This window comes from Pecten maximus, chromosome 18, assembly GCF_902652985.1.
Source record: "Pecten maximus chromosome 18, xPecMax1.1, whole genome shotgun sequence".
NCBI lineage: Eukaryota > Metazoa > Mollusca > Bivalvia > Pectinida > Pectinidae > Pecten > Pecten maximus.
Window position 1 is genome coordinate 30,959,176 of NC_047032.1, and position 15,200 is coordinate 30,974,375.

The 15,200-nt window shown below is 37.0% G+C and overlaps 2 protein-coding genes across 6 annotated transcripts in view; one reads left to right on the forward strand and one right to left on the reverse strand.

Moving 5' to 3' along the window:
- LOC117316148 (thioredoxin domain-containing protein 5-like) overlaps positions 1-7,187 on the reverse strand; it is a 31,832-nt gene extending 24,645 nt beyond the window's left edge. For all 5 annotated transcript variants that reach the window (XR_004529835.1, XR_004529834.1, XR_004529833.1 and 2 more), the window contains exons 1-3: positions 6,978-7,187; positions 3,208-3,301; positions 1,552-1,710 (exon numbers count right to left, since the gene is read on the reverse strand). Coding sequence is in view for 1 of the 5 variants with exons in the window: in XM_033870656.1 (XP_033726547.1) it covers positions 1,552-1,710; positions 3,208-3,301; positions 6,978-7,126 (402 nt within the window). In the remaining 4 variants the exon portion in view is untranslated. The remainder of the gene's footprint in view (positions 1-1,551; positions 1,711-3,207; positions 3,302-6,977) is intronic.
- A 150-nt stretch (positions 7,188-7,337) lies between these two features.
- Positions 7,338-9,664, forward strand: LOC117316149 (60S acidic ribosomal protein P1-like). The gene is made up of 5 exons (XM_033870658.1): positions 7,338-7,563; positions 8,360-8,420; positions 8,704-8,829; positions 9,150-9,209; positions 9,589-9,664. Exons 1-5 carry the CDS (start codon positions 7,492-7,494, stop codon positions 9,600-9,602), a joined length of 333 nt encoding a protein of 110 aa, XP_033726549.1. The 5' UTR covers positions 7,338-7,491; the 3' UTR covers positions 9,603-9,664.
- The last annotated feature ends 5,536 nt before the right edge of the window (positions 9,665-15,200 follow it).

A 15,200-nucleotide genomic window follows, 5' to 3' on the forward strand; every position in this document is an offset into this window, starting at 1 on the left:
GTCTCCGGTTGTGTGCAATAATGTAGGCTGTAGGAAAATTGCAAAAAATTCTACTTCCGTGAAAACACCAAGAAATCATGATGTACAGAAAAAACTTATCGACAACGTTCTTCATTTTATTGAATATCAAACATATATACAGCCAAGTATATATACTAGAGAGATCAGGACTAAACTACTCAATGAACATGTGTGTACTGACGATACTGTTCCGTCAGTTAATTTAATAAATAAGGCTATCCAGGACGATTTAGGAATGTCACGTAAACGAATTCAGTGTACTCCAGCAGAATCGTTTACAGATAATGTTATTCCGACCGGAGCAGCTTCATTTTATTGATGAATCTTCCGTTATTAAAACGGCAGGAAACAGGAATTACGGACATAGTTTTGTAGGTACATGTACACAGTTAAGTTGTGTTGTGGGTTTTTTTTTTGGGGGGGGGGGGGGTGGGATGGACTTCTTTGATATTATTCAGGGGCCGTCAAATGCCCTAGAAATGATCAACTTTTTTGGCCAACTTTTACAACAACGGAATGAATTTAGAAATCCGATTATTCATAGGGGTGACTGTATTATTCTTGATAACTGCGGATTTCATCATCACAGGGTCAGAGAACAATTACTACGTAATCTTCCTGGTCAACATGGCGTGGAATTGTTATTTCAGCCCCCGTACAGTCCGGAACTGAACGCTGCCGAGTACGTTTTTCACCTCACGAGAAACGGTCTATGGGAAAATGCTACGTTAACATATAACTTTACTGAACTCGCAACGACATTGGCAAGATTTACTGTCATTCCCAATCATGCCTGCGAAAAACTGTTTGAAAAATGTGGATATATATAGTGACTACTGCTTACATTTCTAACATATGTTTAGTACTATATATATATCAACACGGTGAAATTTAATAGAGAAGTCTAATAAAATCCTGTATATAATTGAACATTGTATCAATCTCATGTTGTCTGTTATTTTTGTCGCACGTGGCCTGTCAATCCGAGAGCGCTGATTCGCTCCCGTGTTATAATGAGCTGCGGTAATTGGTATCGTGGTCCCGCCCACTGTCTTCTGTATTTCACAACGATGTTCGACAAATGGGTCACCAAGTTGTCGGGTGGTGCCAGGTGATACACGACCTGAACCGTCAACGGTTTGCATGTTAGCACTGTAATGTACCTATAGGCCAGTGTACCAATGTACTAATGTACCTATAGACCAATGTACTAATGTACCAATAGGCTAATGTATTAATGTATCTATAGGCCAGTGTACTAATATACTAATGTACCTATAGGCCAATGTACTAATGTACCTATAGGCCAATGTACCAATGTACCTATAGGCCAATGTACTAATGTACCTATAGGCCAATGTACTAATGTACCTATAGGCTAATGTACTGTGGTACCTATATATAGCTATAGGCCAATGTACTAATGTACCTATAGACAATATAATAATGTACCTATATGTCAATGTAGTACTTTAGCCAGTTACATAATATACCCAGTTATTTACATAATTGCTTATCTGCTGTACATACCAATATGAACTGCTCTTCTATAAATTCCTGGAATTCTCTCAGACCTCTGCTGCCACGGAATCTCACTGACTCCGATCCTTCTTTCTTGAAGTATTTTAGTGTTGGGTATCCAGTCACATCATGATCTGCACATAGAGCTGTCTCTAGGGTACAGTCTACCTACAAACAACGTTAACAGTTATCTCCCTTCTAGTAATACCACAGAGCTGTCTCTAGGGTACAGTCTACCTACAAATCAACAGTTATCTCCCTTCTAGTAATAACATAGAGCTGTCTCCAAGGTACAGTCTACCTACAAATCAACAGTTATCTCCCTTCTAGTAAGAACCATGAAGCCTGTCTCCAAGGTATAGTCCTACCTACAAATCAATTAACAGTTATCTCCCTTCTAGTACACAGCACAGAGCTGGTCTCTAGGGTACAGTCCTACCGACACAATTAAAGTTATCTCCCTTCTAGTAATAACATAGAGCTGTCTCTAAGGGTAACAGTCTACCTACAATCAACAGTTATCTCCCTTCTAGTAAACACCAGAGCGGTCTCTAGGGTACAGTCTACGAATCAAACAATGTAACAGTTATCTCCCTTCTAGTAATAACACAGAGCTGTCTCTAGTGGTAGCAGTCTACCTACAAATCAACAGTTAATCTTCCCTTCGAGTAATAACATAGAGCTGTCTGCTAAGGGTACAGTCTATCTACAAATCAACAGTTAGTCTCCTTCTAGTAATAACACAAGAGCTGTCCTCTAAGGGTACAGTCTACCTAAAATCAACAGTTATCTCCTGTCTAGTAATAACAGAGGCTTGTCTCCCAAGGTAGCAGTCTACCGTACAAATCAACAGTTATCCTCCCTTCTAGTAATACCAATAGAGCTGTCTCCAAGGGATACAGTCCTAGCCTAAACAACGTTAACAGTTATCTCCCTTCTAGTAATAACATAGAGCTGTCTCCAAAGTGCAGTCTACCTACAAATCAACAGTTATCTCCCTTCTAGTAATTACACAGAGCTGTCTCCATGGTACAGTCTACTTACAAATCAACAGTTATCTCCCTTCTAGTAATAACACAGAGCTGTCTCCATGGTACAGTCTACTTACAAATTAACAGTTATCTCCCTTCTAGTAATAACATAGAGCTGTCTCTAGGGTACAGTCTACCTACAAATCAACAGTTATCTCCCTTCTAGTAATAACACAGAGCTGTCTCTAGGGTACAGTCTATCTACAAATCAACAGTTATCTCCCTTCTAGTAATAACACAGAGCTGTCTCCATGGTACAGTCTACCTACAAATCAACAGTTATCTCCCTTCTAGTAATAACACAGAGCTGTCTCTAGGGTACAGTCTACCTACAAATCAACAGTTATCTCCCTTCTAGTAATAACATAGAGCTGTCTCCAAGGTACAGCCTACCTACAAATCAACAGTTATCTCCCTTCTAGTAATACCACAGAGCTGTCTCCAAGGTACAGTCTACCTACAAATCAACAGTTATCTCCCTTCTAGTAATAACACAGAGCTGTCTCCAAGGTACAGTCTACTTCCAAATCAACAGTTATCTCCCTTATAGAAACATTTCAATGTTTGACAGACATTACTTGTTTCAATTTTGAGTCTGAAGTCTAATTTAGTTTCAAAACATTTCAAGAGTTACCTTTCCAATGATAAGTTTGGACATCCCAAAGTCTTTGTTAAAAAACTGAGCCAGTTCATCCCACACAGGAGAAAGTCTCTTACAATGGCCACACCTAAAAATAAACAGATTACACAGGTATGCTCACTTAACACAGGCAGATACTCATGAATTATAGATGTCTGATATACATGTACAGGGTATACGGTAAATGCTCAAGCTTTTTATGTAATCTTTGCTAACTTTGAGCTGCACACATGTTGTCCTTGCATTTCACATTGTTTGATGTTATGAAGTTCTTAACGATATCTTATTAGCTATTAGATTCCATCTTAGAGAAAGTACATTTTTTATGTATTATGTTCCAATAACCTTATTGCATATACACATGCTCGCATGGAACATCCCCTAAATGCAACAAAAAAAATCGTGATTTTCTTTCACACACTTTCTCCCTTCAAGGGCCTTGTTATGGATGTGAAATGAGAGAGAGAGATCATCATTGGTAGCTTCAGAGGTAGACATGTATGCTTGTGATAGTGGTGGATTAGTTAGTGATGTTGTAGTGAACATACATTTATATGTAGTAAATGAGCAACAAGTATTACCCTCAGGGAAGATTCTTTAGCTGCCAAACTTTCGACAAACCTCCTGTTTGGTAACTTAATAACCTTCCCCTTGGGTTGACATCCACCTGACTAACTCCTAAGGGAGTGAGAGATTCCATTAGAGTCAGAGACAATGTAAACTGTTAACAAGAGGCCCTTGGGCCTTATACAACAGTCATCTGATTGTAAAGACCCTTGTACTATTGTAATATACTGTCTAAGGATGTAGAAATTGACTAAAACAAAATTCCACATATCGGATGATTTAACTGAGTGTAATTTATCATTTTAAAATACTTCTCTCTCTAAATTTTTTTACTGTCATTTTTTTTTAGTAAACTTCCACTATTATACAAGATTGCTCTGACCTCTATTACATGCCCAGACATTCAGTTCTTGACATTCATTATAATTACTTATTAGTATACTTCATGGAGTATATGATCAGTGGTTATACCCTGTAGCAGCTTTAAGTAGCTAGGTTTAATACATGTTTGTGAACACTGAACTGTGAGACATGCCTCACAGACTAACACATCAATAATGATGGCCTAACATCACATTGTGGTTTATAGATGATCTGCCTCTGGCATCAATATCAAACCTGTGTTATATACATGAGTCATCTTTCATGGGACTAATGGCCTACTTGCTGGAGAAAATAACCATTTACTTTTATTTTTTGTTTGTTTTTTTCTTTCTGTGAAATATGTACCAAACCATTCAGTGATAAAATTTAATTTTTCTTTACTTATTTAAAAATTGCAAATATTATGTATTATTGTATTTTTTAATATTTATATTCACAAAGTTTTCGAACTACCTACAGTGGATAAAAATCTGAGCATGTGTTTGGACATCTAATAATGTAGTATGGATGTGCAATCTCAGTCAGCACCTCCCAATTTGTGTCAATCCATCATATCAGAAGGATTGGCATATCTTATTACATTAACCATGATGGTAAAGTAGACACTGTCAGCTTATGTTTGTGTAACTCTATAAATGCCCAACATATTAAATTACATTTGCTCTGATTTGGAAATTTGCTAGATCTTTCTTTTTTATGTTGCATAATTCAAAATTCAACCATACCTTACATAGAGTATATCTACAAACATTACTTGAAGAATATGTCCCAAGTCTAACCTAGTATCACCAATTAAAGTTACCAACACAGATACCATTCGATTCCATACTCAGCTTGCATTGGTAGTATATACGCTCTTGTAGTTGGAAAAAGGGGAGGCAATTACTGTTTGGCTCAAAGTCATCCCAAAAGGACATTTAAACAACATTAGTTCGGTGAAGTATCTAAAACAGGTACATTGGATATGGATTGACTTTTCCCAGGTATGGACTTAATTTCAGATTAGCACAGTAACTTTAATTGGAGATCATACAAGGTCAGCAGTGTTTTCATTTAGAACCCGTCGCCGGCCAAATTGACCAGTTAGAATGGTGTTTTGGCGGTTCAAATGACTTAATTCACTTTTTAAAAAATGTCTAAAAACATATTATCGTAATCCTCAGATACATGTATACCTGTTACTATTCATTTGTAGCCTTTTACAAATATTTTTATTGAAAACCCTGGGTCAGACTTCGGACATATTCTTCACTTTTCTTTATTTATTTATTTAATTCCAGTTCTTAAGACCCGGGGATCCACTTACAGAATGGATAACAAATACAGCTTAAGTATAAGATATCATAGTCGGTTATGCATGTAACCAGTGTATGAAATTATATATGAGAATTCCTTAGACAGTATGTCTACAGAAAATTCAAATCCCATAGCCCAAGTCATTTTTCGATAGACCAATTTTTTAAAACATTGTTGAAAGTAGGCTCATAACTGTCACTCAAATGCTTGCATCATCCAGTAATAACACACTGTTATGGGTAAAATAAACTCTATTGTAAGCTCTGATTTCATATGATCATTTGTCAGAAAATAATGGAATGTTGTTTTCATGAATTGTAATGCATGTCAGGGCTCAAACTTTTCATAGCCAATGGGGTCAACACTTTGAAATTTTACATAGACCGACCAGGTTTTCTATAGCCTCGGACCATCGGACCACCTTTACTTTCGAACACTGTGTAACACAGACTTATGTATATAAGATATTAAGCAAGTGGAAAACAGTATTCCTAGTTGTTCTTTGAACATAGCAAGAGATAAATAAAATATATCACAGTCTGGATAAGTTCTAAAGAGTTAAAATTACATTGAATCCTCTTTGAATCACTATACTTTCTAACATTAATGTGACTGCTCTGCCAGTTAAACTGAACGGAACGGACTAGGTACTAAAAGACACATTTGCTCAACTAAATATGGACAGTCAAATACACTGTTTACACATTTGAAAAGAAAAAAAACATAGTCTAAAAATGCTCGCCTATGTTCCAGGCTTGGCAGATTAAATACATATGTTAATGGAATCAGGTGAACTAAAAGCCTCTTATACTACTTTGCTCGATGTTTCCCTATACGTACCATCTGTTTCTGTTGTAAAAGTTCAAGGAGTAGTAGTGTGCAGTCAGCCGGGATTGAACCCGCGACCCTCGGCTTACTGGTCCGCCGCTCTACCGACGGAGCTAAAGGGAAATTCCCCCTAGCCGGAAGCTAGAAGGCGACCATACAACTATATGTACAGTATTTACAATTAAAACCCAGCCTGCTACACTACTCCCTCCTTCAAACGTGTTCGCCCCCGAACACACCAACCCAGGTTCTATCTCCAAGGAAGCCTCTTGCTTTCACTTGGGGTGGTCTGCGGCACCAATGTAAAAGTTCAAGGAGTAGTAGTGTGCAGCCAGCCGGGATCGAACCCGCGACCCTCGGCTTACTGGTCCGCCGCTCTACCGACTGAGCTAAAGGGAAATTCCCCCTAGCCGGAAGCTAGAAGGCGACCATACAACTATATGTACAGTATTTACAATTAAAACCCAGCCTGCTACACTGTAATCTACTACCACATATACATCGCACTCAACCCTGACCTAACATCATTCAAGACATGGCTACATATAGCTACTATGATTATTGAAATATCCAGGTGAGCGACGCAGTTTTTTTTTATATATAAAAACACAAAAAAAAACGTTTTACTTCGAACTTCTCTGTGACTAGACTTGCATTGATGCATTGACAAAATTTTTAACCAAACTTACCATGGTGCATAGAACATAACGAAATGTGGAATTCTGGCTATTTCGGTTGAAAACGTCTTTGATGTGTAGCTGACAGCATTCGGGGCATGATCGTCACAAACGACAATGCCCAACATCACCAAGAGCGTTACAATTACCAAGGACCTCATTCTGCTTGTCGGTGCAGATGTTACCTGTGCTGACGATTACTTTTCACCGGAACCGGAAATAAACTTATACGTAACTAACGCTCTATTCTGACACAAATCAAAATTATGACATAAGAAAAATGTCCATTTATTACAAGAATGTTGAAATTTGAATTTGTTGTGTATAAGTGTCCAAGTTTACTTACAATATCAGTTTACATCAGCCACAAAATATTTAATACGAAACTAAGTATAGCCTCTCCAACTTCCTCTTCCGCCATCATCGTCTGTAGGGTACACAGTTCTCGACTGAGCTAAGGCCAATCCGGCGACGTGTACTGTAAATTACAGACATCAAACGAAAATAACCAAACCAGAACCTTAAGATGGCTTCCGATGACGAACTCGCATGCATATATGCCGCCCTTATCCTCGCTGACGACCATGTAACCATCACTGTAAGTTCTCCATCCCATCTTCTTAAACGTGGTTATTGTTAACACACACATGCGCCAAAGTTTTATCATAACAAGGTGACAGTTGTCTATATATGTGCGTTATGGGTTGCTATTGTCGGATTTTTCGTTGCGATTGAATATCTATGCATCGGAATTGTGCTTTGGCCATAAGACGAGATTAGGATACTGTTCAATCGTATTGAATCACAAGTAGTAGACTAAATTACTCACTAAAGGCAGTATTTTACGAGATCTTCTCTTGTCACGAGACAGAACATCACAGCCACTATTTCCGATTACAAATATTTTTAACATTCAGTCTCTTTTATGGTGGAAGAAATGAAAATGATTGACGAAAACTAAATGGCGATAGGTATTGCGCATGTTATTGCAACACTGGTTTAAGTAAGCAGGAGTTATTTCCCCTCGTGCCTGTCTACACTAAACATAATACCATACTTAATATGTATTGATCAGGTTGGGGAGAACCACCAACTTTTGTATAATACGCGAACTTTAAAAAATCATCATGGAACTGCAAATATTTTAATATAACAGTTCTGATAATGTAGACAAAGTTTTTAGTAAACATCTTGCAGTAAAATGATATTAAATTGCCTTGTCGTAATTTATTGCTTAATATATAACAAAATTCACTGTTTAAAATGAGCAAGTTCGATTATTTTTTAGAAACAAATCCATTCCCTATCTGACATAATGAAAATAACTTTTATTTATCGTTGTTAAGATGAAAATATTTTGCACTAGTTTTAAATTCTTGTATGATTCGTTACAGGATGACAAACTGGTGACAATTCTGAAGGCTGCCAAGGTTTCTGTGGAACCATACTGGCCAGGTGAGTACATGATATAGGAACTCAGTTTCTCCTCAAATACGACCTGTGTCTAGGCACCTATACAATTACAGGCAAAATAAAAAAAATGTTGGATTTATTTGTAAAAGGAAATGTTGTCAATACTGCTTAACGATCCAAATGAGTACTACCGGATTTAGTTGTAAAGCATTCTATGTAAAGAACTTCCTAGATGCAAACAAGCATGATGTGCCAGCTGCTATCCATATAGTAAACCTCTTGTCACATGTTTGATTATTTATGGTATTTACTAAATACCTTGTAGGTCTCTTCGCTAAGGCCCTGGACGGTGTGAATGTACGTGATCTCATCACCAACATCGCAAACTCCGCAGGATCAGCAGGACCTGCTGGCGGAGCAGGTGCTGCCCCCGCAGCTGAGGAAAAGAAAGGTAAGGACTATAAACAGTTGGGGGGGAAACCGCCAACTTGCGTATAATACGCAATCTTGAGTATTATACGCCAACTGGGATATAGGTTTTGTCTAACCTGATGAAGGGGAGCTGTGACACAATGCCATTTCTCCTTAAACTGTTGATGTTTCAGTTCAAAATGTTTTATTGGTCAGATCTTTGGTACAAAGCAATTCCTTTGTCAGCCCTTTCTTGTGCAAATTTTGAGATATTTCATCTTGGAATATATTTAAAAAAAATAATAAGCTTTGATCATTTTTGACAAAAGAATATTACTTACTCTGATATTATTTTTACAGAGGAAAAGAAAGAGGAGAAGAAAGAAGAATCCGAGGAATCTGATGACGATATGGGCTTTGGTAAGTCATTAACTGCTGAGGGAGATGTTAAATATTCAATTCCGATCCCAGAGCCTGATTCTATATCTGGGGAGAAATGAGGAGTTACCTTTCTGTTCTACAAAAAAAATGTTTGTCAAAAGAATTATTATCTGAAGCCGATAAATTCAGAAGAATTATTATCTGAAGGCATTATTTCAATGATAAAACAACAAAACATGGCCAAATTTGTAATTTGATGACCGGACATCCTGACTACTTTGTGCTGCCAGACTTGCTATTCTTTATTGATGCATTATGCAACATTCATTTCAAAATCATTTAGTTAACTTGGCTAAAACATTAGGGCGAGTGATTTTCCTAAATGTTGATTTCTAAAATTCCTTCTTTCTTTTTTCAGGTCTGTTCGATTAAGAAGATGGGCACTTGCTTTTATTTTGTACGTCATCTGTTACATTAAAATGAAGGTCATCTACTGACATTGTCAAGTCTTTTTTAGTTCACACAAGACAAAGTCTCGAGTGACCTATTCCAATCACCTTTTGTCTGGCATTCTCCATCCATAAACAATTTACATTTTCAACTTCTCAGAAACCCCTGAATTAATTACAAAAAATTGTCGGTGGAAACCTTTTATGGCCAAGAGTTGACAAAGGTTGTAAATGATATGGTCCCAAATCCCCAAGGGATGAGGCCAAAAAGGGTCAAATTGACATAAATTTCCAAAATGTCCTCAATAGCTAAATAAGATGGAATCAAATATTCTACATAGATGGGTATTTGAAGTTCTTGACAAAAAATTGTGAATTTGCTGACCCTTGGGTTACACATTGTTAATATAAGGAACTCACATTTTTGACTATCATTGAACTCCTATTCAAATTCATTCTAACTTGGTTTGAATTAACATGCTAGGATGACAGTTTGAAAATATGCACATGTTGGCTCTGGCCCATCTTCGCTAGCCAAGGCTTCTGATTACGTTGCACTACACGAACCCTTGGCAGATATAGGCATCAGTTCTGGCCCTCTAGCGGTGATTCGAAATTACCACCCTTTACACATGAAATTTTCGACCAATCAAAACGAACGTTGCCGATTTACTTCATCGATGATGTTTACAAACGCACATGGAGGCTTGTCATTTTGATGAGATATGTGATCAATGACTTCTATTAATTGGTCAGTCACTGCGAATGTTTACCCAATGATTGTACGTCTCTGTTTTTAGGTCAAATATCATGACATAGTCGACGATGTAGCTCTGCAATTTTTGTTTACTGTGAAACCAAGCCTGGATGTAAAACGCGATTTGATTGGGTGCCCTGGGATTCCAGGGCACCACGGTTTGAAAACAACTATATCGTGTAGTGTTACGTAATCAGAAGCCTTGGCTAGCGAAGATGGCTCTGGCGTGACCAAAAGGGTCAACATTGACAGAAATTTCAGAAATTTCAGAAATCTTCGATATCCAAATTAGGTAGAATCAAATATGTTCATACCAAAATTGTGCATTTCACAGCCCTTGTGTCTTGCATTTGCCCGTGGGGAGGGCTAAACTTTACTATAGTGTATAACATTTTTGACTATCATTTATAGGATTTCTTTTGGAATTCACTCTGAATATAATTAGCAGTTTTCTGGTATGCAAATTTTGGCCGGACTGATGGGCAGTTTGAAATTGAGAAAAAAATATTTGAAAATTGAGTTTACCTTAAGGCCTCTTGTTTGTCATCTGTGTTGTTCATTTTAGGCCATTGGTCAATTTTATTATAGTATAGACTTGTCTGGGATACCGCATCTTGTGGGGTAAGAAACTGGGTTTTTTTGCCACTTTTTGGTCCCAATAACCTTTACAATGATGGTTAAGAACTAATAAGCTAACCTATTGGCAAAACCCTGGATAATAAAACAACCTTTTTGAATCGCTGATCTATGTAATGCGAGGAATATAAACCAATTAAGAGGCTGAAGTATAAGGAACAGTGATTTGTGCAGTCGAAATCTACAGAAATTGTGAAAAGGGGCATAACTCTTGCTGACGGTTTCTCCAACAAGGCTGACGAATAAAAGACGACATAACACAAAGTGATAGGTGTATAATTATCTCTTTAAAGGCACACTGATATTTTATCAAAATAAACATTGCCTGTTAAGATATATCTCGATGAAATTTGATTAAACTCTACTTTGAATATTGATTTCCGCAAGAAATTAAAGAGGCTTACCCGCAGATAGACCGGTAAACGGCACATCTCCGATCACTAAATAAACTTCAGTACATGTTTCTATGTGACAAAGTTAGAGGCTTTCCGACTTTATTTCTTGAAAACAATTACAGAATATGTATTTAAAAGACGTTTTAAAACTCAACCTGAGAGGGAAATGTATGGAATATAACGGCAAATCTTCTTTGTAAATCGCCGCTGCCTTTGAAGTTATCACTGTGCGGCACTGTGCACGTGCTTGTTTCTTTGATGTGTCAATCAAATTAGACTCCACTTTATAGCTTGTGACGTTCCGGGTGTCCTCCGATGTTGGAAGTCTAAATATGAGTCGCTCTACAATGCGACGCCTGTTGATTCTGGTTTTGATGATGTACATTTGGATAACGTAAATCGTCAGTTACAGGAGCATAATTTTCAAAGTAATATTGATATATCTATGTTAAACATTCCAATTAATTATGAGGAAGTTCGAAGTGCGGTTTTTCGAGCAAACCTCAGGAAATCCATCGGTGCAGATTGTATCCCAGCGGAGGTCCTTCGTAACAAAGCCTGTGTTGATATGTTGTTCAAAATATTTTCATATTGTTTTGAGCGCAGTGTTATTCCTTCGGAATGGTCAAAGTCTATTATTAATCCAATCCCGAAACCGGATACGCAGGATGCCAGGGATCCATTGAGCTACAGAGGATTATCGATATTGTCTATTCCCAGTAAAATTTACACCGATATTCTTGGAGTACGGCTCAACAATTGGTTAGAGCGAAATAACGTCATTTCCGATTAACAAAATGGTTTTAGAAGAAAGCGGAGCTGTTTGGATCATTTACACTCCTTGTATAGTATCGTCAATAACCGTAAATTATCTAAACTTTCGACATTCGTGTGTTTTGTCGACGCGAGGAAAGCTTTTGACACTGTAAACCAAAAATGTCTTTGGTTCAAGCTGCTATCCATTGGTGTTTCCGGGAAAATGTTGGGAGCAGTACAAGCCTTGTATCGTGATGTTAAATGTGCAGTGAGACTTAATAACCACCTATCGGAATGGTTCACTGTGTCACAAGGGGTAAAACAGGGCTGTAATATCTCCCCGACACTTTTTTCTATATACATCAATGACCTTGTGCATGACATAAATGGTCTGAACTGTGGCATACCGGTAGATAACATTTACATTTCACTCCTCCTATACGCCGATGATATCGCGCTGATGGCCCCGGATGAACACTCTCTCCAACGTATGTTAGACAGTCTCGGCGAGTGGTGTAGAAAGTGGCGCTTACAGGTTAATCAGTCAAAAACCAAAGTGATTCACTTCAGAAACCCGTCGGTGCCTCAATCTCTCGTGAGCTTTACCTGTGGCGACCTTGACATTTCGACCGTGGACCGTTATAGGTACCTAGGACTATGGTTCACTGAACACCTTGATATGACTATTACTGCACGTGAACTCTCAAAATCAGCGGGTAGAGCTTTATGTGCCCTATATACTAAATTTATACTAGCTGGTGGAATGACATATTCAGTTTTTAAATCATTGTATGAATCGCTGGTTGAGCCTGTTTTATTTTACGGCGCGGGTATATGGGGCCTAAATACGTACAAGTTTATACAAACTGTTCAAAACAGAGCATGTAGATACTTTCTTGGCTGTGGAAAAAACGCATCAAATATCGCAACGCGTAGCGACATGGGCTGGGATTCCTGTATGGTGAAACAAAAACTTGAAGTGTGTAGATTGTGGCTAAGACTTCGTAGTACAGATATGGACAGAATAACGTATAAGATACATGCATGGTCTCTGTCTACTCCAAAGAGTTGGGAAACCAAAACTAAGAAATTTCTCCAGGATCGTGATCTTACAGACTTTTTAATACATGATGTTGATAAAATTCATTGTTTAAATATTGCTAAAATAGTATTAAGTAATGAGGATAGAGGAAACTGGTATAGAGATTTATGGAATGATATTGGTAATGAGAACGGAAACAAACTTAGAACTTACAGAAAGTATAAATATTGTGTTACACCTGAATATTATGTCACCACGATTATCAGTAGGCACCACCGTAAATGTTTAGCGAAATTTCGCTGTGGTAACTTAAAATTGAATATAGAGACCGGTCGGTACACTGTTCCAAAAACTCCATTACAAGAACGAGTTTGTCGATTATGTAGTTCAAACCATATTGAAGATGAAACTCACTTCCTGATTGATTGTGATTTTTACGATGATTTAAGAAATACTTTGTTGGAGCAAGCAGGAGTGTTTAATCCTACTTTTTTTTTGAGCTTGACTCCCAACATAAACTTATATATTTAATGAATAATAATGCACTACAGTGCTCATTATCATCTGTTTTATATAAAATGTACAGAAGACGGCAATGCTTTTAAGGGTGAGATATTTTAGAAATTGTGTCAGATTTATCTGATTTTATCATAGTTGAATATTTTATGAATTGGATCAGGTTTATTGTACATTTTAAAATTGTAATATATTGTAAGCAAATGTGACAATACTTTAGAATATTTTAGCATGTATTTCTTAAATTTAGTTAATGCATAGCTCTTATTAGATGATGATATGACAGTGTCTCATAGGTCGAAATCGGCCGGGTGTTTTAATAACTGTATTTTATGTATTGTATTGAAACATGTGACACTTGAATAAACTATTTACTTACTTACTTAGGTAGCACACCACAGTAAGACAGCCTGGCCATGGGCAATTTTTTTGTTAAGCAAATAACTCCTGTATTATGATATGTATAAAAAATGAAAAAATAAATGTACACTATAATTGGTATATCCAGTATGAAGTAGTACATACAGGCTTCACATTTATTAAAACAAAAATCAATAAATTGGTTCCGGATTTTAAATATCCGGATTTTCCGAACGTGTGTTTACACAGGAAATTTAGTTTCGCCTACAGCGCAAAATGGAAGCCCACAGAAAAGGTAAGATAGCGGAAAAACTTAATTTACAACATATGTCCAAACAAGATTAATTCTGTCTTTGGGATAGAGATATTTAACTTTAAATAGGTTTCAGAAAAAAAATTGTGTAGAGAATTGTGCCATTTTGGGTCAAATATCATAATATTTTGCAATTTTTGAGAATTTTTTAAGCTGTTACCATGGTATTCACAGCTCTAAAAATCACAGAAAATATCAGTTTACTTATCCTTCAGAGCTCTATTAAAATTGCAAATGTTGTACAGATTTCAAATATATATACTTTATTAGAGGTTATATGTAAGGTTAACTGGCAATGTTTACATATCTAAAGCATGTGCCATATTTTTCAGAATTTGGCATTTTTACTGTACACTGCTACCTTACTTACTTACTTACTTATTGCGGGTTGCGATTAAATAAATAATATTTAAAAAATGAGGTTTTAATATCACTTTTCAGCGTTTTATAAGGAAAATAAAATGAAAAACTCAACAATTCCAACAATCTGTCATGTGTAAAAAATCTTGTTCTATTAGCCAATTTTTCTGATCTCTCTGCGGGCAAGCCTCTTTAACTATTGTATGTTTAATATTTGTAAATTATTCGTTATGATCACATCGGGAAAACAACAGTACCGCCATTGGTAGTTCTATGGTTTTGTCTAGCCCTTATCAACAACAGTACCGCCATTGGTAGTTCTATGGTTTTGTCTAGCCCTTATCAACAACAGTACCGCCATTGGTAGTTCTATGGTTTTGTCTAGCCCTTATCAACAACAGTACCGCCATTGGTAGTTCTGTGGTTTTGTCTAGCCCTTATCAACA

Bases quoted from the DNA above. Each gene is read 5' to 3' on its own strand.
- LOC117316149 (XM_033870658.1), top strand. From the start codon at position 7,492: ATGGCTTCCGATGACGAACTCGCATGCATATATGCCGCCCTTATCCTC. The intron at 8,421-8,703 runs GTGAGTACATGA...AATACCTTGTAG, and splicing joins TGTGGAACCATACTGGCCAG to GTCTCTTCGCTAAGGCCCTG. The intron at 8,830-9,149 runs GTAAGGACTATA...TTATTTTTACAG, and splicing joins CGCAGCTGAGGAAAAGAAAG to AGGAAAAGAAAGAGGAGAAG.